We start from the raw sequence: 27095 nt of genomic DNA, 5'->3' as shown, positions 1-27095 counted from the left end.
GGTACAGGATAGCACAAAAATTATTGGGCCACCTGACTCACCATTCTCCTGTGGTATGCAGTATCAAGTTTCGTTAAAATGGGGCAACGAAAAAATTAAAAAAATATATCAATTCCTGATTCAGTCAACTACTCTTTGGGAGAATTTGATCAATGCAAACAACCTCAGTGGTATAGTCGCTGGAGCTATCTTTTTTTTTCATGATTTTTTTTATCCACCACTGTCACAACGGGAACCCAACAGGTTCATGGGTCGTCTGGTATATTACTAAAACTCTCATCGTGTGTGTGTGTGTGTGTGTGTGTGTGTGTGTGTGTGTGTGTGTGTGTGTGGGGGTGGGTGTGTGGGTGGGTGTGAGTGTGTGTGTGTGTGTGTGTGTGTGTGTGTGTGTGTGTGTGTATATATATATATATATATATATATATATATATATATATATATATATATATATATATATATATAAATAATGTTGAAAGTGTGTCTGTCTGTGTGTCTGTGTGTGAGTTTCTCTGTGACCTATGCACACGAAAAGTACTGGACTGATCCTCACCAAACTTCACATGCTGTCAGAACATGTACACGGGAGTGTCCCGATGTAAAAGAATTGCACTTACGACTTCCGGTTTCCAAATTATGACTTAGGCATTCGACACACTTTTCGTAACGTTAATTTTTCAAGTTCAGATTTTGAAATCCCGAACACAAATGATGTAATATCTATTCCCATGACTGTGGTACAATAGTTTCATCTATGGAAGAATTGGAGGCTCATGTGTATCCCAATTTAACGACTAATTACAAAAACATACAGTGGCTCTGTGAAAGAACAATCGTGGCTCCACTTAATGAAACAGTCCGTGTAATAAACCATCAGTTATCACAAGTAGTTCCAGGCGAACAACATAGTCACAAGTCTATTGACACCACACTGGATACTGAGCAAGCCATACATTATCCTACAGAATTTCTAAACTCATTGGAATTACCAGGATTGCCTCCGTACAATCTGTCGTTAAAAGTTGGATACCCTATTATGTTATTACGTAATCTAGATGCACCAAAACTTTGCAACGGAACTAAACTGATTGTGAAAAGACGACTACCACATGTAATTGACGCCACTATCATGACAGGATGTGCGAAAGGAGAAGATGTATTCATTCCGCGACTTCCACTCATTCCATCAAATTCAACGATTGAATTTAAGAGATTAGAATTTCCTGTATGCCTGTGCTTTGCGATGTCTATCAATAAGGCACAAGGACAGTCATTGAAAGTAGCAGGGCTGGAATTATCCACTCCTTGCTTTTCCCATGGTCAGCTATATGTGGGATGCTCCAGAGTGGGATCATCGGAGGCTTTATACATATTGGCCCCAGAGGGAAAGACATCAAATATTGTTTATCCTCGAGCACTCCACTAAAATTATTGAGCTACTTCAGTTATTTCATAAACGGGAATAGGATGTTCGATGAAGGAAATACATGTTGCTGGTGAAAAATAAAAATGGTGGTGGGAAATAAAAAAAATGGTGGTGGTGGTTTGTATAGATACAAAGAATGGTGATGGCGTATGGTGTATGTGTATAATATTTTATAATTAAATGGTTATGGGCTATGCAGATATTTTATAGAAAGGTTATGGGCGTAGGTACGTTGTAACTTCGTATACATAATATAACATAATTTTTTTTATAAGGATAACAGACGTAAATAAATCAAATACGCTGGGCCAGGCTGGGTTATGCCCGACGTATAAATTAAGTCGCAAATGATGACATGAAACCAGCCTCACATTGTTGAGGCATTATGGTTTTTTTTATCTGATGCGGCAATAAATCTTAACATTTTTCAACTCGAGTCTTCTGCAGAAAAAACATGGCGGGGAAGATAGAATATTATAGTGGTGATGGAAAAAAATAAATAATGGTGGCAGCCTCTACAATTTTACAATTAACTGTGACATATACTCCTTCAGACCCGCCGTCGTCCAAGGGATACCTGTACGGAGCACGGGTATCCCTGCTAATATATATATATATATATATATATATATATATATATATATATATATATATATATGTATGTATGTTCCCGAAATACAGCCAAAACGGTACACGAGAGCGCAAAAATTTTCAGGGCCACTTAACTCACCATTCACCTGTGGTATGCAGTATCAAGTTTCGTTCAAATCAGGCAACAAAAATTTTTTTAAAAATCAAATCCCAATTCAGTCAAGTACTCTTCGGGAGTATTTGATCAATGCAAACAACCTCAGCGGTATAGTTTGCTGGAGCTATCTTTTTCTTTTTTTTTTAAATGATTTTTTTCATCAACCGCTGTCACAACGGGAACCCAACGTGTTCACAGGTCATCTCGTTTAAAAAAAATATATATATATATATATACACCTGGTGTTGGCGCAGTGGTTAGGGCAGCGGCTTGGGATCCAAAAGGTCCTGAGTTCAAGCCCCGTTGGGCCACTGAATTAATACACCAGGGGGTTGACTCAGCCTGTCATCCTTCTGAGGTCGGCGAAATGAGTACCAGTATACTAGGCCGGTGTATACCCCGGTTAAAATAGGTGTACCATATCTCTGTGTTGTAAGAGGCGACCAGGGTTGCGTCAGGAAGGGCATCCGGCATAAAACATGTGCCAAATCACTATGCAGATCATGCGGATGATCTGCTGTGGCGACCCCAAACGGGAGCAGCCGAAAGGAGAAGAAGAAGAAGAAGAAGGAGAAGAAGAAGAAGAAGGAGAAGGAGAAGAAGGAGAAGGAGAAGGAGAAGGAGAAGGAGAAGGAGGAGAAGGAGAAGGAGAAGGAGAAGGAGAAAAAGAAGAAGAAGAAGAAGAAGAAGGAGAAGGAGAAGGAGAAGAAGAAGAAGAAGGAGAAGGAGAAGGAGAAGGAGGAGAAGGAGAAGGAGAAGGAGAAGGAGAAGGAGAAGGAGAAGGAGAAGGAGAAGGAGAAGGAGAAATATATATATATATATATATATATATATATATATATATATGGATAATTTTATAGAAAATTGGGACAGTTGGGATGACAAATTTTGAAAGAAGAAGGTGCTTCCAACCAAAAGTAAAACGACATTGACTCCGCTAATTTGAGCATTAAGGCCTTGGTCACATTTGCCATGGCGGCCGTGGGGTCTCCAAAATCTGCGGCCACTAACAATTATACGGCGGCCGCAGTATTTCCACGGTCACACAACGTAGCAGTCACATATGTTTTTATTTTTCGGGTAGCCGCACGGCGTATTTAGAAATCGTGGAAACCGAAAACGTGGGGGTGCCGTACGGTCTCTGATTTGATGTTGCACGGTGACCTTTGGGCGTCACTGCGGCGGTCATAGAATTTTCAAGGCAGACGCAAGGCGACCGCAGGGGGGCCTAAGGCGAACGTGCGGCCAGACGGACGGTAACGAGTGGGTATATATACCAGTTCTTTTTTTTACTGATATAAAAATATACCAGAATATATAACTGAATATACTATAACTATAATATCCCGTGGAGCCCCCAGAATCCGAACGCTCCATTGTTTGAACAAATTGGAATCCGAACAATTTTTGAGAAAATTTTGCCCTAAAAACCTAATACATTTTCAAAAACCTAACACAACGCAGCGTTCATGTTTGTTCACGCGTCTCCCCCACCTATTCGAGCCACATCTTCATGCTTTGTTCATTCAGTTCGTCGGTGGAAGTCCTCGTGAAAGCATCTCTCGTGTGTCGATCGCTACTTTAGGCCTCAGTCACATTTGCTCTACGGCGAGGATACGGCGGCCGTACGCCCTCTGAATTGACAGAAACGTGTGGTGGCCGCAGAGAAACTGAGGTGGCCTCAGAGTGGCCCTACGCTGTATGGCTATATTTTACAGGTCATAAGGTCACCGTGGAATTATAACGTGGAGTTATAACTTTTTTCATTTCTACATTCGCCGTAGAAATTCGACAAGCCGAAACAAAAGAACTGGTTAAAAAAAAACTAACCTATTCGTTACCGTCCGTCTGGCCGCACGTTCGGCTTTGGGTCCCCCTGCCGTCCACCTGCGGTTGCCTTGCGGGCACCTTGCGTCTGCCTTGAAAATTCTATGGCCGCTGCAGGAACGCCCTAAGGTCACCGTGCGACATCAAATCAAACACCGTACGGCACCCCCACGTTTTCGGTCTCCACAATTTATAAATACCCCGTGCGTCTACCCGAAAAATAAAAACATATGCGACTGCAACATTGTGTGACCGTGGAAATACTGCGGCCACTTTATAATTGCTAGTGCCCGTACATTTTGTAGACCCTCCGGCCGCCGAGCCAAATGTGACTTCGGCCTTACCTCGAGTTTTCACCTTCATTTGTGATGTTTGTTTTTTTAATCATCATGTGTTTTAATTAATAACAAAAAAAGCAATCCGATCACGTGGTGTGACGGACTGTCAGGCAAGGATTGAATTTCACAGCAAAACCAGTTGTAATTTGGAATATCCATGATTACGTCAGCCCGATGCGTTTGATGAAAGTGATTGTGGTTCTGCGGGCATCACGTTTGATGAGCTGCCCTGGGGGCAGCGCTCTCGCAGAGTGCACGAGCAATCGGAACCCAGGCCGGAGTTCGAGCCAGTGTGGGCCTTTGGATGTGGTGATTGTACCAGTTTACATACAATACACCGCCACCGAAGGTCATTTACTCATCCTATTTTACCTTAAACATGGGGAATTTCAGTTTAAAGCGTCTTGAAAGTGGGTTTTCTTTGGGTCCACGAACGGACTAATTCACTCCATTATTTCTTATTGGGAAAATATTTTTGGAATCCGAACTTTTTGCAATCCAAACAGCCTCCTGGAACGAATTAAATTCGGATTCTGGGGGCACCACTGTATAGGGAAACACCTATACTCCGATCTCTAGCGGTAGCGCACGGTCGATGCAGACTGCCACGGAGGCCTACGTAGGTGCACGGCGGGCGTAGGGGAACCGTGCGTCGACCCTACGTTGCCCGTAGGTAGTCACACAGACCGCAAGGCCACCGTACGGCGACTGTGGAAATAGTGCGGCCGCCGTAATTTTTTGGGGGTTGGGAAAATTCATTTTTCATTGAGAAGAGCTTACGGCAGCTGCACGAATAACGCAAGCCCACCGTACGCCCTACGTACGGTCAACGTGGAACACATCTACGTCATAGCTTGGCTTGTCGAATTGCTACGGTGAACGTAGAAATGAAAAAATGTTATAACTCCGCGCTATAATTCCACGGCGACCTTACGGCCTGTAAAATATAGCCAAACGGCGTAGGGCCACCCTGAAGCCACCTCAGTTTCTCTGCGGCCGCCGCACGTTTCTGTCAATTCAGAGGGCATACGGCCACCGTATCCTCGCCGTAGAGCAAATGTGACCTAGGCCTAAGCAAGAACGGACCCGGTCCCAGGTGACGTTTCACCAGCTTCACAGCCGATTTCCTCAGACCAGTGGACCCCGAGCCTCGGCACGTGTCCGGTTATTTTTAGGTCATCTCTACCATCTCAGTAAAGATGACCTAATAACCCCAGTCTCGAAGTCTGTCCGTCCGTCCGTCCACAACCAAACCGAGTGGAGACAAATAACCAATAGTGGAATGGATAGAGGTCGATGAGACATGCACAACGATATAACTTTCAAGGTCGTCCAAGGTCGAGGTCAACGTCACGAGGCTGTCAAAGTTGCGAAAATCGTCGATTTCAAATCGTATCTCCTCCCTCATTTATCAAGAGAGATCAAATGTTATTAGTGATTCAGATACGACGGACTATTATCGAGAACAACACGAGCCATTTTTTTTTGAAATTTGCTCTCGTTCCGATTTTATAGCCCTTCAAACTTCGTTCTGATTCCCCGTATGGGCCGTTCATAAAGTACATACAAAAATATAAGTATTAAATTAAGAACCGGAACTCTCCGAGACAAATATTACATTTGAAGCTTTTGTCAGATTTAACTAAAACAATGGAACACAAGTTTATATGCACACTTACTTTCATTTATGACATTAACATTGTTTTGAATGTCAATTTGTACTTTTATTTTCATAAATGACATGTGCTGTGATATTAAAAGAAAACGGTAAATTACATGGCTAGGGACTGCGTCGTCATGGCTTACAAACATCGGTTCATAAGGAACTGCTGGCTTTGCAAGCAATTAGCGATGTATGAGGGGGGTGGGTGGTCACTAGCCTGCATACAGAGGGGGGTGGGTGGGTGGTCACTAGCCTGCATACAGAGGGGGGTGGGTGGTTTTGAAACCGGGAAGTAGAGCGTTCGTACTGTTACGGCTGTGGAAATTCGCATTATACCATGAAGGGCCCGTAGATGAGATATCTCTAAGTACATGTGTAGTTAGCCCCAAACTCGTTGTTTAGAGGGAATTTATGTGATTCATTCGGGCTGCGACGCTTTGAGATAGCCGTTTTTCTGCTCTATCTTTATTTTGAACCAACCATGTCTCAACGGCCATCACACAACAACCACCTTAACCACCACCGATAAACCCTCCACCACCCTCACCTCTCTCCTTCTACGGCCATTCCCGCACCACCTGTGAAAACTGAGCGTCGGGCTGTCATGGGCTCGTTCAAGATACGCACCGAGCCGCGAGTGCAAATAGCGGCCTTTCCGAGGGAGAATGCGGATCAAGAACGCTACACGCCCACTTCTGATCCGTACAATAAGCAAGCGTGGAGTGGCTTGGCCCCGCCTCCAGGCGCGTCTGTGTGAAATCGATATATGCAAATTCTAGGATCAGGGGAGGTTCACGCCCACTTTTCCTCCGTCCAATTGGCGAGCGTAGCTCCGCCCCCGAGGTCATCCTGATCTGGAAATTTGCATATTGTTTTCTCCTGCCGGCCTATAAAATGGCGAGCGCAAGGCGAATCGTGGCAGTCAGTTTTTGGTTGGAGAGCAGAGTGTGGCAGCAGCAGAGTGTGGCAGTAGCAGTGTGTGTCGGCAGGGCAGAGCGAGTCGAGTCATCGGTGTGGCAGAGAGTGGAGTCGGGTGGCGAAGGCATTGAGTTGGGTTCTGCAATCGGCTGAGGAGAGTTGTGGGAAGAGGCCAAGGAGCTCGGGTCCGAGGCGATGAAGGACGGCGGTCGGCGACGAGGTCGCAGTGTGAGATCGCTCGTCGCGGGACCCAAGCCAGCCAGCCATTCTCCCTCCCTCAGGGCATCAACAATTCCCCCTTTCCCCCGCGCTGAGATAGTGCAACAAAGGGGGCCCCGTTCCCACCCCACTCCAAACGTCGTGCCAACGAAACCCGCCGAGGAGCACGGAGTCGGGGCACAGCCACGCGGCCACATCTGCGGCTCGTCCGCCAACGCGTCACGAGGACGCGGGTAGGACCCACCCGGTCTCGCGGACCTGGCCGCTCCTTCAGGTCACGCGCGCATATTGGCCTACAGGCCCGTCTGCCCCCTTGTCTATGAGGGTGGCTTCTTTCCTTTGCTTTTGAGTAAATGTGTGTTGGCGCCGTCTGTAAAGTAGAACTGTATAAGTGTTGCCGTGTGTGCGCGTAGTCGGTAGTAACTCTGTGTCGTTGTTTCTTTTGTTGTAACTGCTATATGTGCATTTTGACTGTTTGGCTGTATATGTGTGCTTTCCGTGTGTCGCATAATAAATGTGCATTGTGTGAACTGTTTTCCTGTTTCGCTTCGTCTTTTCTTTATTGACCCTCCAACCTGCTTCACGTAAAGGGTTTGTAGTGGACTTAATACGCCCAATAATTAATCGGAACCGTCGAGGCCGACGATAACACCGCTCGGTTATCACTGTAGCACGGAACGGACCACTTAAGCGGTTCGTGTCCGGAGTCGGCCTGTGTCGTGGTGCAATCGCCCGGTTGACCATTCGCGCAGGTACTTAAGTAGATCGAATTTGGCGAGCGACCCTATCCTGCGCGGGTGGGCAATTGGCACGATCCTGGTGAGGTTAAACCCCCACCTGTGACTAGCTCCCGGCGGTGGTCTGAGAGGGTCACGACAGAATTGTCCGTTCCGCTGGGCGAGGCGGCCACCATTCGAGTCGAGCGGCCGATCGCACGGCGGTGGGCGCGAATTTGCAACAGTATTTTATGAACTGCCCCTATTCCAGTCTGGCACAGAGTTACTTTCGACCTCTGGCAGAGATGACCGGCACTCCCTTTTGGGGGTATTTTTTTGTTTTAATTTCAATACGACCGCTCATATCCGGTCAAGTGCTGGTGCTTGAGGTCAAATGGAGGAGTGCTTTTTTACTTTATTTTGCAAACCTCAAGCAAAATAAATGTCAAATCACATCATTGATGGGGTGCTTTGCTTTTTTTTTGTTTTTACTTACACGTGACCTGGTGTTGTATGTGTGGGTGAGCATGTGTGTAATCCAAAGTTATGGGAAATACTAACTGGTGATAAATCTGGAGTAGTTTACCACTCATCATGCAGAGACTGTGACCAATTCTACATTGGTGAAATTGGAAGAAATTTGAAACAACATCGAGATGAGCATGACAGAGCAATTAGGCTTGGAAAAATGACCCAGTCAGCCATCGTGTGTCATTGTCTGCAATCTGGCCATAAATTTGACTTTGATGGGACCTGTGGCTTAGACACAACATCTAACAAACGACACAGGTTGGTTTTGGAAGCATGGCACATGAAGAGCCGAGATGGTGGTCTAACTGGGCAGATGGTGGACATACCCACACAATACACCCCTCTGATGCAAATGGCGAAAACTAGATGGTGCAAACAGCTGGATAAGTTGAGCAACAAACAACACTCAACCCCAGACACCACATCCACAAGTGCACAACACCAAACGAGAACCCCAACACTCATACAGCCAACACCTAATCATGTCTCACCCAGACATGAAACGAGCCGTGTTCGTGCCCCGGAAACACAAAGACAACACACACACACACACACACACACACACACACACACACACACACACACACACACACACACACACACACACACACACACACCAACAGATCAGGTGCAAGTGAAAAACAAACAAACAAAAGCACAGAGCACCCCAATGGTGATTTGACGTTTATTTTTCTGAAGGTTTGCAAAAAAGAAAACAATTCTCCATTTGACCTGGAGTACCAGCATGTGACGGGAAATAAGCAGTCGGAGAAAAATAAAAACCGGACACATGCCAAGGCTCAGGGTCTATTGGCCTGAGAAAGCCGGCTGTGAAGCTGGTGAAACGTCGCCCAAGACCAGGTCTGCTTTTACTTAATGCTCAAATTAGCGGAGTCAGTCTAGTTTTACCTTTGGTTGGAAGTGCCGTCGTCTTCTTAAAATAAAAAAATTAAAAGATTCAAATGATATATATAGTCATTTTGTACCGAACTCATCAAGAAAATAATGAAGTAAAAGTTGCTTCAAATTAATCCAAAGTTATGGAAAAATCATAATTTTTTTCAATGAGACAAAGAAATTGAACCCGGGTGTTGTATCGGCAAGACCACTGCCTGAATTTTTATCTTGCCAAAACGAAGTTTTTGCAAGATATGTTAGTCAGCTTGTATGTTTTTTTTTTTTGTTTGTTTGTTTGTTTGTTTGTTTGTCTGTAATCACGTATAAAAAATTCTGCAGAGCACAGTTATCATTGGAAATTTTTGTAACTTCGCATATCAGAGGCCTAAAGAGGTCCCTTTCAGCGCACAAAATTTTGAAGGTCAAGGTCACTTTGTCGCAAATCAGGGGAGTCGACGAAACCCTTATTTTTTGAGTAATTTTGATCGGATCGTCTTCAAACTTTATGGGAATATAGTTCATGGTCTGGCGCTCAGCCGATTAATTTTTGGTGGCGATTGGCCTTGACCTTCATGGTTAGTGCCTGAGGTCAAACATATTTGACCCCATGGTCAAATTTTCAAGTTTTAGGAACTATATCGTGTAGTACCTCAAATTGAACACCTCGATGAGTGCTTTCTAGATATGTCAAGCTTGAGACATTATGACGTCATTTGTTGACGTTATGAGGAAAAAGCATATTTTTCATGGTTACTCTATAGAACGATTCGCATTGGAATCTCTCGTAGGCAGATATTCCTCAAGGAGTCGCTCCTGGTGGATAGCAGCTCTGTTCACCTCAGTGTGACCTTAAAGAAGTCACACGTGGTCACCTTTTGGCAAGATATGGGTCACCCTGCGGGTGACATTGTTTTTTTCTTTTTTTTTTCTTTGTTAAGTAATATATAACCTCTCATTTTTGAACTTTCAACCATCACAAGAATAAAAGGCTTCCTTTTTTTTCCTTTTTTATGTTGTGGTGTTTTTTTTAAACCACCGGCTTCTGCAAGTATCTATACAATGAGATCCAATGTCTGTGTGTCAATTTTGCACCTCATCCTAAACCGCTGGTCACATGAAGTTGAAAATGGAACCACATTAATTGCTAAAGAAACGGGTCATGCAGGGTCAAGAAAAATAATTTGCACAAAAACCTTTTAACTCCAGCCCAATTAGCTCACTGCACTTCCAATCATCAGCAAGGTTGTGGAATCCATCATCGCAGTTGATATAAAATAATTCCTTTTCTCCAACAGCCTCATCTCAGATCATCATCAATTCGGATTTAGACCTGGTAACTCTACCTTTACTTGGACATGCTGCTACGACTCCCCAACAATGGTGGAGGAACACAATATCAGACATGAGATCAGGACCTTCTCTCTAGACACATCTCGAGCTTTTGATACAGTCTGGCATCCTGCCTTGTCCTCCAAACTGTCTGCCAACATCGAATTCAAGGCCAAGTCCACTCTTGGATTACTGACTTGCTCCACTCTCATCGACAATGTGGGGCTCTCAATGGAACCCTTTTATCTCTTCTCCCTGTGAAGGCTGGAGTACCACAAGGCAGAGTTCTAGGCCCCATATTAATCCTAATCTTCATCAATGATCTCACTGACTCTCTGGAAAATCCTCTTTATCTCTTTGCTGATTATTCAGCTCTCTGCTGTGACATCTCTCATCCTTCTGACAGACAGGCAGCAGCCTCTTCCCTCTCCTCAGACCTTGATAAAATCACAAACTGGTCAAACACAATTTTGTTGATGTATCCACATTGTCCACCCCTTGCGTTCTCCCTTACCCCTAGTCATTACCTGCATCCCTTGTTTATCCATCTCTGACAACTTTCTCCCTCCGCCCTGCTGTTGTGTGTTTCCCCTTTCTTCTGCTGTTCTTTTGTTCTGTGTAATTGCTCTTCCACGAGCCGAGACCATGTTAAAAAAACAAAAATTGTTTTAAACAATGCCCCGACATTCACGGACCCCGACATGCGTGGCATTTTTCAGGAACGTATTCCCCGCGAATAGTGTGTTCCGACTGTCAAATACTGTCACCATACATCCACCTTATTCACAACAGCACATCGACTAATATTGCACCTGGTAGGGTTCGTAGAAAAATGCTTCAACTCCTTCAGAAAGGCCATGTATGAGGCCAAATGGATTCCCCAGCACATCCAGGCCAAGAACCACCTTGTACATCTGCTTCAGAGCCTGCTTGCTGTAGTGAGAGATGGCTTCTCCCATCAGCTGGTTACTTGTGTAAAACTTGTACTTCACTTCAAAGAAGGCCAGCCTGGGTGGGTGGAGGTGTGTTCGGGGCAGCTTATATTTGCTCGTTAAAATGGCAGACTACCCTCAGAGGTAACCTCATAAAGTTACAGATTATAGTCCTTACCCCCACCCCAACCAGTCCCAAGCTTACCGGAAAATTACATCCTGGAGGTCAGTGAGGGTAGCCCCCATTCCCTGGAGGAAGCCGGTCAGGGCCTTTATGGGAAGTTGGCCTTCATCGTCATTCTCAGCCTCATCAGAACTTCCAGAGCTTAGAGAAAAGCTCAGATGGATCTGCATTGACGCAGGGAGGACGAGGTCAGTAATGCCTTGAAAAGAGCTCATACGAGCCCTGGTAATCACCACCTTGCTGAATGGAAGTTTCAATATTAGATATGGTGTCATATTTGTACAAAGTACACATATGGAAGAAAATTTTCTTCCCCACCCCCAAACCAATATTGATCATTCTTTTGTTTAATCATCCAGTTAATAAAACGTTTAACCTAAGTAACATACCACATATTTGTTTGCATGTGCCCTCCAAAGTTCCACAGGCTGGGTGATAAGCTACAGGCCGACATGCACAGGCCTACCTCACTGTGCTAGTGTCATTGGAAATCAATCACCTGTTTGTTCTCGAGTTCATTATGAAGACAACGAAGTTCCTGATGGTACAGTTAAGCAGGAAACCCTACTCGGGTAATTCCCCCCCCCCCCACCATTTGGCACCTTGAGTGGAGAGATATGCAGATGCTCGTAGAAACTAACGGCAGAGGTGTCGGCTGCGGCAGTTGCTTGCTGCTCGACTCGTAACGCTTCCAGATCCTCCTCAAACTGCTTCACCACCGCCTTCAGTGTGAGTAAACCAGGAAGAGGAATTAAGAGTTGTAAAAATTAAAATAAAATCTGTTAGCACCGGTTTGATGGGCCTAATAGCCTTATCCTGTGTTGAAGTTCCTTGAATATTTACAACTGGAGTATGTGGGTAAAGGGGGGGGGGGGGAGAGAAGGCTCAGGATGGAGATGGAACAGTTTTATCATCCAGTGTCAAATGAAAGTAAAATCGGTGTGAACAGGAAATCCAGAATTTAAATTAAGTCAAACATTCGCAATATGTCCCGATAAACAAGCACATACTGTATACACACCTGCCAACCTCTACACATTTGGCATTGAGGCCTCCGCAATACGGAACATCACGCTCGTACACAAAAACATGCAATATCGGCGATTCGAGTAAACAAAAAAATTTTCTTTGTTTGGCGAATTAGAAATGATGTCTCCGAGTCGGCAGCTCCCTCATATCACGTGATGAACAAGAGCAAAATGTGACAGGTTCCACCACATATCTCATCATCTGGTCCTGTGAAGCTGTGTCCCACTTCTGGTGATGTTCATGATGAGATTTCTCCAAACATCTCCATCCTGCACTGCTTCCCAAAGCTCTGGTAGAGAGACAGCACAAAGATGTTTGCCTCTTCTTCCCTCATGTTTGATTTCTCCAAAGTTTGGCTTTGTGGATGCATGCTGTGTCCAAAGTATGACAGTTTCTGTTGTAGCATCTGTGCTTCCAATGTACATGGTGGTGTCATTTCTTCAAGCACCGATTTGCTTGTTATTCTTGCAGTCCATGGAATCTCGAACATTCGTCTCAAACACCACATTTCAAAACTACCATTCTTCTTCCTTTATTGTTCACTGTCCATGACTCACATCCATACATTACAACTGGAAACACCAGATCATTCATCATCCTCCTCCTCTTGGTTTGTTTTGTCACATTTTTGTCTATCCAGATCTTTGTCAATCCTGACATTGCTGTTCTCCAGCAAAGTTAACAGTCTATTCATTTCTCCTCTACATGCTCCACTCACTTCCACCGCGTACAATGATTAAATAATGACGTGGAACGTGGAGAGAAATGACTTATCTGGACAAAGTACAGTCAGAAAAAAAAGTGATGGTCATTGTCCAGTGGAATGGGAGAGAACATTTCCTACAAGGTGGCCTCTGGGTATTTAATGAGGTTTTGATGTAATCCTTGCAATGAGATGTGTTGCTGTTTCCATCAGGCCAAATGGCATGTTACGAGGTATTGGAGCTCGGCCGTATCGACACGATGGATGACGATGTTAGAGAGGCATTTGACTCAACCTCATGGAGAACCTTCACATTTGAGTGGTTGAATTGAAGGTCTTGTCCTTTTTTCATGCACGTACGAAGAATGCCGCAGGGCGCTCAAGGTCCGCCAACGACCCCCTTCTGTTCTGATAAAACTACCAAAATCAAGAATCACTGCTCACCCTTCACTCTTTCATTCCTCTTTTCCCCCGCCTTTGGAATAAACTCCCATGCTCTCTTCAATCCCATTCTTCCCTCCAGGCCTTCAAAACAGCTGTTCACCACCACCTCTTATCTTCCCCCATCCAAATCCATGATATTTTCTACCCCCATTAATCCACCCCAAACCCACCTCCTTCAAACTCCCTGCTTTCCTTCCTGAAAGTCCCTGCAATGTCCATCTTGTATTCCCCATGGTCCCTACCCCATCCCTCTCCCTTCCACAGATCTAATATCTCTGTTCCCCACTGTTTTTGTCCTTCCCTCTCCCGCCCCTCTTGTCTCATGCCCCCCTTGCTGCGCGTTGTGCGTTAGCTCTCATACGAGCCTCGTCAATGTGTACAAAAAAAAATTGCTGAACTAGCATGACCAATTAAACACCAGTAGTTTACTTTTTTAAATGCCATTATTCCCTGGATGCCCCTAAAATATCAAAATAAAACAGGTTGAAAAATAAGGGCTGGTAGGATGGCCAAGAGGTTCGCACACCCGCCTCCAAGCCGTCCATCCTGAGTTTGAATCCTCACCTAGTTATAAATGGTCATCCTTGTGTTTCACAGGCAGGATGATGCATCAATGTGTTTGCCATTCCTCGTATGGAAGGATGGACATCCCGCCTGCTCGCATTAGTTGGTAGACATTAAGGATCCCACGGTGTCCTTCACAAAGAGTAGGCGAGCTATCGCAAGTAAACTGAACAAGTTACAAATTCCCACTTCAACATACAGGGGATGAGGGGAGTTGGGGGGGGGGGGACATCTGTGGAGACAATTTTGCCCCAACGGCTGATAAATGATCAATGACAATACATTTTTCGTGCCAGCAATGCACAATTTACAAATGAACAATCATTATGACTGATACGAAAAAGGCAAGAGGCCTAGAGAATTAAATTACTGAAAAGTTACCGATTTGCTGCTGCACTATCAAGCTCACGCATTCCACGGTCCCTTCTCCCATCAAACGTGTCACGTGGAATGGAGGGCCCATTCTCCCATCGAAATTGTAAAGGAGTTTGTCAGAAAATGTGCAAGGTGCAATCATCCGGCAGGGTCAACAGGTACGATGTGCAAAGGGCCAGGATTCGAGGGCCCACCGTACCTGCACATCCACATCGGAATCTGAACTTGCCGCGAAGATCTGCATAAGTTCCCCAATAAATCCCATGTCCACCATTACTGCCATCTCTTGGATGAGAACCATAAAGTACCTGCATGGAAAGAAGAGCACCATGGAGTATGAGAAAGGAAAGGAAAAGCAAACGGGACATTGAAATGTGAAGATTCATATAATATGGGCAGTCAATTTATTATCGATGCAAAAAGGTGGAACTTTTGACCTCACCCACCCAACCCGAACCCCGGTATGCTCCGTAATGCCGTTCAGCTCTCCTTACTGTGATATAACCGACTCTTGTTTTCTCTACACTCTTCTACATTCCCTACCTTTTCTCTCTTTACCGTCTATCACTCTAGCCCATAGTGCTTGAGCAATAAACAATTCCTATGTCTTTTTTCCCCCTTTATAATAAAGCCAGTTCCTTGTGGTTCGATGTGTCAGGTTCTGTGCCATGACTGTAATGAGCCTCTCACTGAATCTGTGTGATCTTGCTGTGCTCATCCAGATGAGTCACGATGCTTACGTCTGCAAACGGTTTTGGCTCTGAAAAGGTACAAGGACGTTATGGAAATTCCACATATGCATCGTTACAGTTATACTGCTACAACAGGTTGATAGACTGATGGACAGATAAATGCGTGAATTAAAAAATAATAATTCAGACAGACTCACCAGAATCCAGAGCCAATGACTTGGGAGGAGGAACAGGATGGAAAACAACGGGAAACATGGCCCCTGGAACCTGGCTGTCAATCTGCATGAACGCAGAGAAACAGCAAGAGGCAACGTCACACAATGACCTAATGTGACAATCTGATGTTTATAAGTGTGTTGGTGAGGATATGTTGGGGGTGAGGAGGGGGGGTGATTTAAAGTGTGTTACTGTGTCTGAGCAAATTACCAGCGAAGCGCCAAAATGTAACGTGAGCTTATTCTCAACGGGGCTCAGCAATGTTGAGTCTAACCGTCTGTTGTTTGCTACTTCAAGCCTATCCATCACCCTCTGTAAACTATATCCCTATTTGAACATTATTATTTAATTTACTCATTTATTTATTATTCACAGCCTGATATTTAGGCTGCGTAGCCTGGTGTTGGCTCAGTGGTTAGGGTGGCGGCTTGGGATCCGAGGGTCCTGAGTTCAAGCCTCGTTGCCCGCTGAATTAATTCACCAGGGGATTGACTCAGCCTGCCATCCTTCCGAGGTCGGCAAAATGAGTACCAGCTTGCTGGGATGACCGAGTCATTCAAGTATCCTGCGTCAGAGTGGCGACCTGTCCAGGATTGTGCCCAATAGCCAAGGAGACTGCTTCGGCAGCACCAATGCTCTGTACAGAGTATGGTCCCAATGGACTATATTTAGGCTGCAACAGATAACCTTCCTTTTGTCCTCTCAGTCCTCTGACCCTCACCGGCTCCTTCAGGATACACCCGTTCTTCCAGTAACCCCCCTCCTGATTAAACTCCCAAAACCCAGGCTTTTTGCACACCTCCACTCTTTTGTTCCTCCTTTCCTACGTTTGTGGAACTGCCTTTCCAAAGACTGTTCAATCAAACTCTTCACTCTAACCCTTCACGCAAACAGGACAACACCATCTCATGTCAGCCTTCAAACCCAACCAACAATCTTTCTTCCTCCAAGTTCTACCTGTCCCCCAACGCATATCAACACGAGCCTTCACCAGGCAGACTAATTCTTCATCCAAACCAATCCAGCTCTTTTATTTGCAGGATACTACGTTTCATCCCCTCCTCACTCTCTTCCATTTCATTCACTCCCTTGCTTGTTGCATTCAACTGTGGCCCCACTGCCCCTCTATCAGTACATTACTTTTTTACCCTTTGTCTACTTGCACTTCCATGAGCCTAAATCTTGCATACATATAAACGATGGATCCATTGTTAAGCAGCGTGAAAGAGAACTAGAGGCGAGGCAGACCTGGGTTGAATCATACAGAGAACCGAGTCGGTTATACCGAGTCGGTTCAGAGTTGGAACCGAGTCTGATTCCTGTTACAGCAACCCCGACCTCAGTCCTGACTATGTTCAGTGAGAGGGCAGCAAGCTCAAGTGGACTTTTGGGTTTTGTAATCACATCAGTGGTGGACGGATTAGGACGAAACTTGGTGGATGAGTTGGGGATGTGACGAGGACGAATCGATTCGATTTTGATGACTGAAACCATATCCGAATATGAGAATGTTTAAAGTGATTCGTCACCATTGACAGACGGGACCAAAAACGATATATAGCACGATGTCTCAAAATTTTTATTGGGCCTGATATGCGAGAGTGGATCAGACATTACGTGGCAGAGGTATGCGCTCTACCATGTGCCCTTCAAGTTTCATACTTTGGTAATTTTCTTTTATTTTCTGTATTTTATTGTTTTTCTATAATTATTCAGTATGTCCAAGACAATACACCGAGAAGAAATTACAAGCCAATTAATTTACACCATCAGTGCCCCCCTTATTCACGTGTGTTAGTTGTACATAAGCAGATGCAAAAATTGAAGTTTTTTGAGGACATGTAACAACGAATTGTCATGCGACACCTGAACGGTAAGGGAAGTCCGATTTAGACATGTGCGGTATCAAAATGTGCGCAAGACCCTCGAGAAAAGTGTCATCAAAGGAGAATTCGAAATACTCGGCAGTTGCGGAAAAAAATTGTGAAAAATGTCGAAGGGAGGGGCCTCCCAGGCTCTCCTCCTCCTTCCTCTCAGTGCAGTTAGGGTTCAAGTTGCTTCTCAAAACCACCATGTTCCACACAAAATCTCAATGTCTAATTTCAACTCCGAAACTACAAGGTTCTCCATGAGAAAAGCATACTTTTCACCAAAGGAGGTGCTGTTGGAGATGATAATTAAAGGGCAGGGAAAACATTTATATTCATGTGTAAATGGGATATTGACTTCTGAGACCTCAGGATATTTGAAATATTTTCAGCACCATTTTGCATGAAGACTTGAAACCAAGTCTGCTCTTTCCTGCTTGTTATAATGTTAGTGTAGGTATAGTTGGTACAAATATAGACACGAATTCAGAGTAGATCTGAGAACCAGTGCAGACTCACTCACTGACACAAGGCATTGCTAACTGGACATGATTTACTTTCGAGGTATTTCATAAAGATCATTTGTAATCTCCCACAATGAAACTGAGTCTATGAGCCTACCACTTTGCCATCGCAGACAGGTCAGTGGTCACAGTCTTCTTTCACTTCCTTTCTGGTCTTTTATCCTCTGCACTCTCCGGGCATGTACCACCCCCTTACCACCCTAAAGGCCCTGTCACACCTTGACGTTTTAGCCAGCGTCTGGCAAGGTATCAAAATGTATGTAAAACGCTGGCGTACGCTGAACTATTGATGTTTTTTCCAGTTTTGGACGTATTCATAACGAGTTGGACGTATGCATAACGTATTAGTAACGTACACAGAACGTTTCGATAACATATAGATAACTTACATCAAATGAATGCTGAGCATGTTGTTGGCGTTGACAACCTATGCCCAACGATAGTCTAACTTATGCATAGCGCGGCAGCGTATCGCCGACGATCACGTGGCGTAGGCTATTAATAGGCTGCGGCTCGACGATTCAAATCATAACCGCACTAGACATCGAGGTGTCAAGCCGCTGTCACACCTTGACGTTTTAGCCAGCGTATGCTGACGTACGAAAAATTTAACGAATACGTTATGGGTAAGTTTTGTATACGTTAAGAGCACGCTGAAGCACGCTGGCATACGTCGTAGTACGCCGAGCTCGTCGACAAATTTTAACATGCTTGAAATTTTTCGACGTATGCCAGCGTATGACGCACACGTTCCGCATACGCTGGCCATAAGTTGTAGGCACGTTATGCAATCGTCGACACACGTTACTTGTAAGTTACTCATAAGTCGAAACATGTCGAGGTAATGTTTAGCATACCCGAAACTTATTTCTAACATATGAGTAACGTGCTTTGAACCTATGTGTAACGTATCTCAAACGCATATTGACGTATGTAGAAGCACTTGACGTCTTCCAGACAACCACAGAACTTACTGAACACGTGTTACTAACTTACAGCTACGGTATAATGGTGTATTGGCAGCGTTTAGGGGAATTAATATATAAAAATGGGGTTCACACAGGAGGAACCTGTCAGTGTTCCAGACTCCATGGTTTTTTTGTTTTTTCTTTCTTTGGTATGACGGTGATGTTGACACTTCAATTTCTAGTGTGGTTATGATTTAAATCGTTGAGCGGCAGCCTATTAATTATATTATATTATAACCACACTAGAAATCGAAGTGTCAACATCACCGTCATACCAAAGAAAGAAAAAACAAAAAAACCATGGAGTCTGGAACACTGACGCTAAACATTACCTCGACATGTTTTGACTTATGAGTAACTTACAAGTAACGTGTGTCAACGATCACGTAACGTGCCTACAACACGTTACTCATAGGTTAGAAATGTTTCGGGTACGCTAAACATTACCACGATGTGTTTCGACTTATGAGTAACTTTCAAGTAACGCGTGTCGACGTGTGTCAACGATCGCATAACGTGACTACAACTTATGGCCAGCGTATGCCGAACGTGAGTCGTACGCTGGCATACGTCGAAAAATTTCAAGCATGTTAAAATTTGTCGACGAGCTCGGCATACTACGACGCATGCCAGCGTGCTCTTAAGGTATACAAAACTTACCCATACGTGTTCGACGTGCACCAGCGTTTTAAACACATATTTTTCATACGTCGGCATACGCTGGCTAAATCGTCAAGGTGTGACAGGGCCTTAAGATTCGGCAGGGCACATGCGGTCCACCAGAAACCCCCTTCCAGTGAAAGTCCCAAAATTCAGGATCACTGCTCACCTCCAGTCATTTGCTCCTCTTTTTCCCCACCTGTGAAAGCAACCAAGCTGTTAGCCTAACCCTAACAAATCTATCTCTATCTCTGTCTCTATCTCTATCTCTATCTCTATCTCTATCTCTATCTCTATCTCTATCTCTATCTCTATCTCTCGTGCAGCCTGTGGCTGCTGGTTGCATCATTGGTTGGGACGTGGCTATGCCGCTGATGCAGTGTCCCCCTTACCAGTACACTGGTGCTCATTTATCCGACTTCGGAAGGATGACAGGCTGAGTCAACCTCCTGGTGTATTTTAATTCAGCGGCCAACGGGGCTTGAACTCAGGACCCTAGGATCCCAAGCCGCCACCCTAACCACTAAGCCAACACCAGACTTGTTATTACATCTAACAAATCATCTAACAACCATCCCATCTGCATGACCCCTCGGCCCATCACCATCCACTACCAACCAGCTGCCTTCTCGCATCCTGATGTGCCAAGGCAAGATCTCGCGGTTCTGGTTTCTCATCTCCCACAAACGTAACTCTTTCACGACGACCTTTGCAACATTGATACTGTTGCTCGTCAAGTATGAACCCGCTTGAAAGAGTAGTTGGGGTTTCCCGGCAGGGGCCATTGCAGCATTGATACTGAGACTGAGTCTGGTGTTGGCTCAGTGGTTAGGGTGATCGCTTGGGATCCTAGGGTCCTAAGTTCAAGCCCCGTCGGCCGCTGAATTAATACACCAGGGGGTTGACTCAGCCTGTCATCCTTCCGAGGTCGGTGAAATGAGTACCAGTTCCAGTGTGTGTACTGGTAGAGGGGCACTGCATCAGCGACACAGTCGCACTTCAAGAAATGATAGCTACCCCGGAAGTACGACCACCAGCAGATACTGTTACTCGTCAAGTATGAACCCGCGTGGAAGAGTGACTGGGGTTTACCGGCAGGGGCCAAGGCCCAATCAAAGGCGGACAGTGAGGTGTGTTTCACCAAAGGCCCCTCCCCATTTAGGGAGGTCAAAAATCCCCGAGCACTCTCTGAGAGCAGAGTTTTGGTGGGTTTTGGCTGTCACGGAGGGGTTTTTGCTGTTACGAAGGGGTGGTAACAGTGGTTGTTACGAGGGCTGTCACGAGGGTTGAGCAGAAGGTCGTCGAGGCTGCGAACGTGTCTCTGTTAGCCCTGTACAAGGAAGGAAAGAGCGATGCCAACCCCCTTCCGTAAACCCTGGCCATTCACCACCCAAGCTCCGCCACAAACCTCGAGTCCCACACGTGCGACTGGGGACTAAACCAGCGACCATTGTCAGGTGCCGCAGCACCGAGTACCCCCTTTCTCCGACGGCCAGGTACCCATCCGAACTCTGACCCCCAGCTTGTCTCTCTCCTCGGCTGCGAGGGTCCAATAAAGAACTCTGGGTTTCTTTTCATTTGTGTGCGTGTCTGCGTATGGGCCCGTCTTTAAGTAGAACTGAATAAGTGTTTTTGGATCATTGTAAAAACTTCTTGCATATTCACGTTAAGTCTTGCCTTGTGTCTTCATTTACGATAAATAAATCATCACAGAAATTTTCCCAGTCCGTTTTTGTCCCTTCTTGCATTGGTCCAGCATGGTTCGGATCTGAGTGTAGCCAGGTTTTTATACCTGATAATCCGTTCATTCCAGCCAGCACGGCTTTGGCAGTTTCCGCTCGGCTGCACCCAAACCGGAGTTGGTCGTCGGTAGTTGGAAATCTACCGAAGTCGGTAGAGTGACCCGGTTCGAGCAAGATGTGCCGAGGGCGTGGCTTCCCCGGTAGTCGAAATCGCGTAGTTAATTAGGTAAATTGGTTCGAGACAGATAGACCCTCCGCTACGCGATTGAAATATTGGCAACCACAGTCGGTTAAACGACCCGCCGGCTCGCGGAGTTATCCGGAGCGACGGCCTACAATTCCGGGGAGTTTGGTGGGAGACGATGTAGCTTTCCCCAACGAGTGGTCGTTCTCGCCACCGACCCCTGGCCCACAACAACACACACACACACACACACACACCCACACACACACACACCCCCCCACACGCACACACACACACACACACACACACACACACACACACACACACACACACACACACACACACACACACACACACACACACACACAAATACCACCCATCACTTCACTGACGAGAATACTGAGGAGGGGGAAAAAAACAGAAGTGGGAGAGAGAGAGGGATAGGGGAGAGGGGGAAAGAGAGAGGAGGGAGAGGTAGTGAGGAGTGGTGGGGGAAGGGAAGGCAGATATGCAGTGGAATGTTAAGTACGATTCATACTGTCTTATCAAAATGCTTCTTCATACTGCAGAATAACAGTGAAGATGGACACAAAATAATGTCTGAAATCCATTTTCTGCCGGTCATACAATAAATACTGCCCAGAGACAAACTTTTGTCCAGACATAAACACGGCCTGGATACGTTCGGAGACGAACTCCCGCCCGGACACGTCCGGAGACGAACTCCCGCCCGGACACGTCCGGAGACGAACTCCCGCCCGGACACGTCCGGAGACGAACTCCCGCCCGGACACGTCCGGAGACGAACTCCCGCCCGGACACGTCCGGAGACGAACTCCCGCCCGGACACGTCCGGAGACGAACTCCCGCCCGGACACGTCCGGAGACGAACTCCCGCCCGGACACGTCCGGAGACGAACTCCCGCCCGGACACGTACGGAGACGAACTCCCGCCCGGACACGTACGGAGACGAACTCCCGCCCGGACACATACGGAGACGAACTCCCGCCCGGAGACAAACTCCCATCCGGACATGTCTGGAGACAAACTCCCATCCGGACAAGTCTGGAGAAAAACTCCCATCCGGACATAAACACCAACCGGTCACGTCTGGAGACAAACTCCCATCCACTGTCCAGAGACAGAAAGAGATAGAGTGAGATAATAGAAAGAGATAGAGATAGAGATGGATAGAGAGAAAGAGAGAGAGATAGAGATAGAGATAGAGATCAGAATGACGGAGCACGAACAACTCGCTCCGAACGACGCAGCACGAACAACTCGCTCCAACAATGGAGCATGAACAACTCGCTCCAAACGACGGAGCACAACAACTCGCTCCAAACGACGGAGCACGAACAACTCGCTCCAAACGACGGAGCACGAACAACTCGCTCCAAACGACGGAGCACGAACAACTCGCTCCAAACGACGGAGCACGAACAACTCGCTCCAAACGACGGAGCACGAACAACTCGCTCCGAACGACGGAGCACAAACTATTTGCTCAGAACGACGGCGCACAAACAAATCGCTCAGAACGATGGAGCACAAACAACTCGCTCAGGATGATGGAGCACGAACCACTCGCTCAGGATGACGGAGCACGAACCACTTGCTCAGGATGACGGAGCACGAACCACTCGCTCAGGATAATGGAATGGAGCACAAAGCTCTCGCTGAGGATAACAGAGCACGAACTACTCATTCTGATGATGTGGCGCGGTCGGGCGCTCGGCAAGTGGCTTTCGAACTCAAGCAAGCACTCTCATTAAATGGTTAATAAGGAATGGCTGGCCAGGCTGTGGCTGCATACCGTGTAGGATGCCTTTAACTTTAAAGCTAATCTTCACCACGCCCAAAGAAGAAATCATATTATTCAAATAATGATTTTATCGACAAAAGATTTGTTGTTTAATGTAAAACAACTCTGGAGACATCCCAAAGTTGTATTGCCCATGAAATAAACATTGCAGATGATCTGCCACATTGCCTGCTTGTCTGTGCACGCGTAACATGGCACATCGGTTTGCAGTCCTCATGAACATTACAACTATATTTTAAAAAGTCCCTTTTCACCAGATTTGCTTTGACTCCCTAGAGAGCAACTCGCAAAACCTCTGAAAATATAGACACAGATCTGGCAGACGCTATGGAGAGGCAGTCCCTCTGGGGGACAGGCCACGAGGTCAAGCAGTTAATGCATTAAATCATATAGCTAAATTAAGTTGGCTAATTTTGGCAAATTCCTTCATTTTTACCCTGTGGGATCTTCCACCCCACTGGGTCTAAAGGCCCTGTCACCTTGACGATTTAGCCAGCGTTTGCCTGACGTATGAAAAATTTGGCTAAAACGCTGGCACACGTCGAATATGTTATGGGTAAGTTTGTATACGTTAAGAGCACGCTGGCATACGTCGTAGTACGCCAAGCTGTTAGACAAATTTTCCATGCTTGAAATTTTTCGACGTATGCCAGCGTATGACTCACACGTTCCGCATAACTCTGGCCATAAGTTGTAGGCATGTTACGCGATCGTTGACACACGTTACTTGTAAGTTACTCATAAGTCGAAACGCGTCAAGGTAATGGTTAGCGTCAGTGTTCCAGACTCCCTGGTTTGTTTTTTTTTTGTTTTTGTTTTTTCTTCGGTACGACGGTGATGTTGACACTTCGATTTCTCGTGCAGTTATAATACAATATAATTAATAGGCTGCCGCTCAACGATTTAAATCATAACCGCACTAGAAATCGAAGTGTCAACTTCACCGTCATACCGAAGAAAAAACAAAAAAACAAAACAAACCAGGGAGTCTGGAACACTGACGCTAACCATTACCTTGACGCGTTTCGACTGACGAGTAACTTACAAGTAACGTGTGTCGACGCGTGTCAACGATCGCGTAATGTGCCTACAACTTATGTCCAGCGTATGCGGAACGTGTGTCATACGCTGAGTACGTCGAGAAATTTTCAACATGCTGAAAATTTGTCGACGTACTCGGCGTACTACGACATATGCCAGCGTACTACAACGTATACAAAACTTACCCATAACGTATTCGACGTGTGCCAGCTTGGTTCGGCAAATTTTTCATACGTCGGCATAAGCTGGCTTAAACGTCAAGGTGTGACAGCGGCTTCACACTTCGATGTCTAGTGCAGTTATGATTTGAAACGTCGAGCCACAGCCTATGAATAGCCTACGCCACGTGATCGTCGGCGATACGCTGCCGCGCTATGCATAAGTTAGACTATCGTTGGGCATAGGTTGTGAACGCCGACAACACGCTCAGCGTTCGTTGGTATAAGTTATCTATATGTGATTGAAACGTTCTGTGTACGTTACAAATACGTTATGCATACGTCCAACTCGTTATGAATACGTCCAAAAATGGGAAAACACATCAATAGTTCAGCATACACCAGCGTTTTACATACATTTTGATACCTAGCCATACGCTGGCTAAAACGTCAAGGTGTGACAGCCCCTTAAGCACCGCTCGCGTTCTCTCTTTTCTTGTGTACAGTTCATTTGAACGTCTATTTCTCCATTATTCGTGAACAGAATTCGATGAAAATTGACAGGCATATATGAGGCACATATGCACAGGCATGAACTGAGCCCAAAGTGCGATTGCGGCCCTTTGGGCCGAGGAAAGGCCCATTTTCTTAAAATTATTTCTCGGTTATTCGTGAAAGAAACCGGACCAAATTTGACAGGTGTATTTTTGAGGTCACTCTGCAGGTAGTAACTGAGCCCAAAGGGAGATTTTGGCCCTTTGGGCCGATAAATGGCCATCTTGGCCCATTTATAAAAATTGCTATTTCTCGGTTGTTCGTAAACGGAACCGAACCAAACTTGACAGGTATATTCAAGAGACCATTCTACAGGCATTAACTGAGCCCAAAGTGTGATTCCGGCCCTTTAGGCCGAGAAACGGCCTTTTCGGCCCATTTTCTTAAAATTGCTATTTGTCGGTTATTCGTGAAAGAAACCGGACCAAATTTGACAGGTATATTCTTGAGGTCACTCTGCAGGCATTAACTGATCCCAAAGTCAGATTATGGCCCTTTGGGCTGACAAACGGCCCTCTTGGCCCTTTTTTAAAATTGCTATTTATCGGTTGTTCGTAAACAGAACCGGACCAAACTGGACAAGTATATAATGTGTGATTATGGCCCTTTGTGCCGAGAAATGACCCATTTGGCCTATTTTCTTAAAATTGTCATTTCTCAATTTTCAGTAAACTAAATAGGACCAAACTTGACAGGTATATTCTTGAGACCATTCCCAATACAGTAACTAAGCCCAAAGCGCAATTCTGGTCAAATTAAATTGATTCAAAAGTCCTAAAAAGATGAAAAGTCTCCTTACTTATTGACTTGCATTCATGCGATAACCAATCGATAAATAAATACAGGAGGCATATGTGAGAAAATTCTCTGATATCAACTCCCTCAAGGGTGGGTGGGTTGTTAACCGTCCAACAATCCGTCAACCAATCATCGTGATTATGATATCAAAAATTTTTCTATAACCCAAATACATCATCAAATATTCTGACAGATGTCCCTTAGTGAATACAAATTCTGTTGATCAATAAATGGCTTATTTTCCTTCCTCAATCTATTGTCAACACAATGCAGGGGTACCCGTAAGAAGATTTTCTGATACCACCAAACCCACAAAATCGGGGATTTGATATCAAGATTTTTGGACCTAAAAAAAGAATGGTTGATATCAGAAAAATATTCTAATAGATGCCCCTGCTATATATGACGACAGCTATTGATCGATAGGTTGATTGATTCTTGTGTACGTGCAATCGTGAAAGCAAGAGTCCGTTGATAGTAAAGACGGATCCAGGTTATGATGTGAACATTTGTGAAAACGATAATTCGTAAAAGTTCCTAAGTTACATGTTAATCAAAAAAATATTTAAATGCGCTGGGCAATGCCCAACGCAAAATTGAGTCGCAAATGATGATATGAAACTAGCCTCACTCTTGTGAGGTGTTCTGGTTTCTTTTTCTGATGCGATGAAAATCTTACCAAATTCAAAACTATCAGTCGTCCGTGCTTTCGCTCACCTGAGAGTTGTACGAATGAACTCCCACAGGGTATGTTCGCAATTCGAACTTGTTTGTTCACTCAATAAAATTCTCCAAACAGGAGAAAAAGATAAGTTTAATGCTTTGGAAATTTCACATTTTCGTGTGTGTGTGTGTGTGTGTGCGTGCGTGCGTGCGTACAGCGAAAGATGTGTGTATGTATAAGAATCTGTGCCTTCATTACTTGTTACGATTACATTGACAACGTTTATACAATTTCATCATTGATAAAAACTAGAAAGAGAATTTAACTGCAGTGTCACTGAATTAAATATATTGCATTCC

General features: G+C 45.2%; 1 protein-coding gene across 3 annotated transcripts in view; it reads right to left on the bottom strand.

Annotated features, from left to right (window-relative positions):
* Positions 1–27095, bottom strand: part of LOC147030813 (intermembrane lipid transfer protein VPS13A-like) — a 222936-nt gene that overhangs the window by 15078 nt on the left and 180763 nt on the right. For all 3 annotated transcript variants that reach the window (XR_015056515.1, XM_085875249.1, XM_085875250.1), the window contains 6 exons: positions 15730–15811; positions 15531–15600; positions 15040–15148; positions 12328–12447; positions 11747–11889; positions 11422–11617 (listed from right to left, as the gene is read on the bottom strand). Coding sequence is in view for 2 of the 3 variants with exons in the window: in XM_085875249.1 (XP_085731375.1) it covers positions 11422–11617; positions 11747–11889; positions 12328–12447; positions 15040–15148; positions 15531–15600; positions 15730–15811 (720 nt within the window). In the remaining variant the exon portion in view is untranslated. The remainder of the gene's footprint in view (positions 1–11421; positions 11618–11746; positions 11890–12327; positions 12448–15039; positions 15149–15530; positions 15601–15729; positions 15812–27095) is intronic.

Source organism: Eptatretus burgeri, chromosome 3, assembly GCF_056783735.1.
Source record: "Eptatretus burgeri isolate ZD-2024b chromosome 3, Ebu_testis_v1, whole genome shotgun sequence".
NCBI classification, from domain to species: Eukaryota; Metazoa; Chordata; class Myxini; order Myxiniformes; family Myxinidae; genus Eptatretus; species Eptatretus burgeri.
The sequence above is the reverse complement of the archived record's forward strand: the minus strand, read 5'-3'. Positions and strand labels throughout refer to the sequence as shown.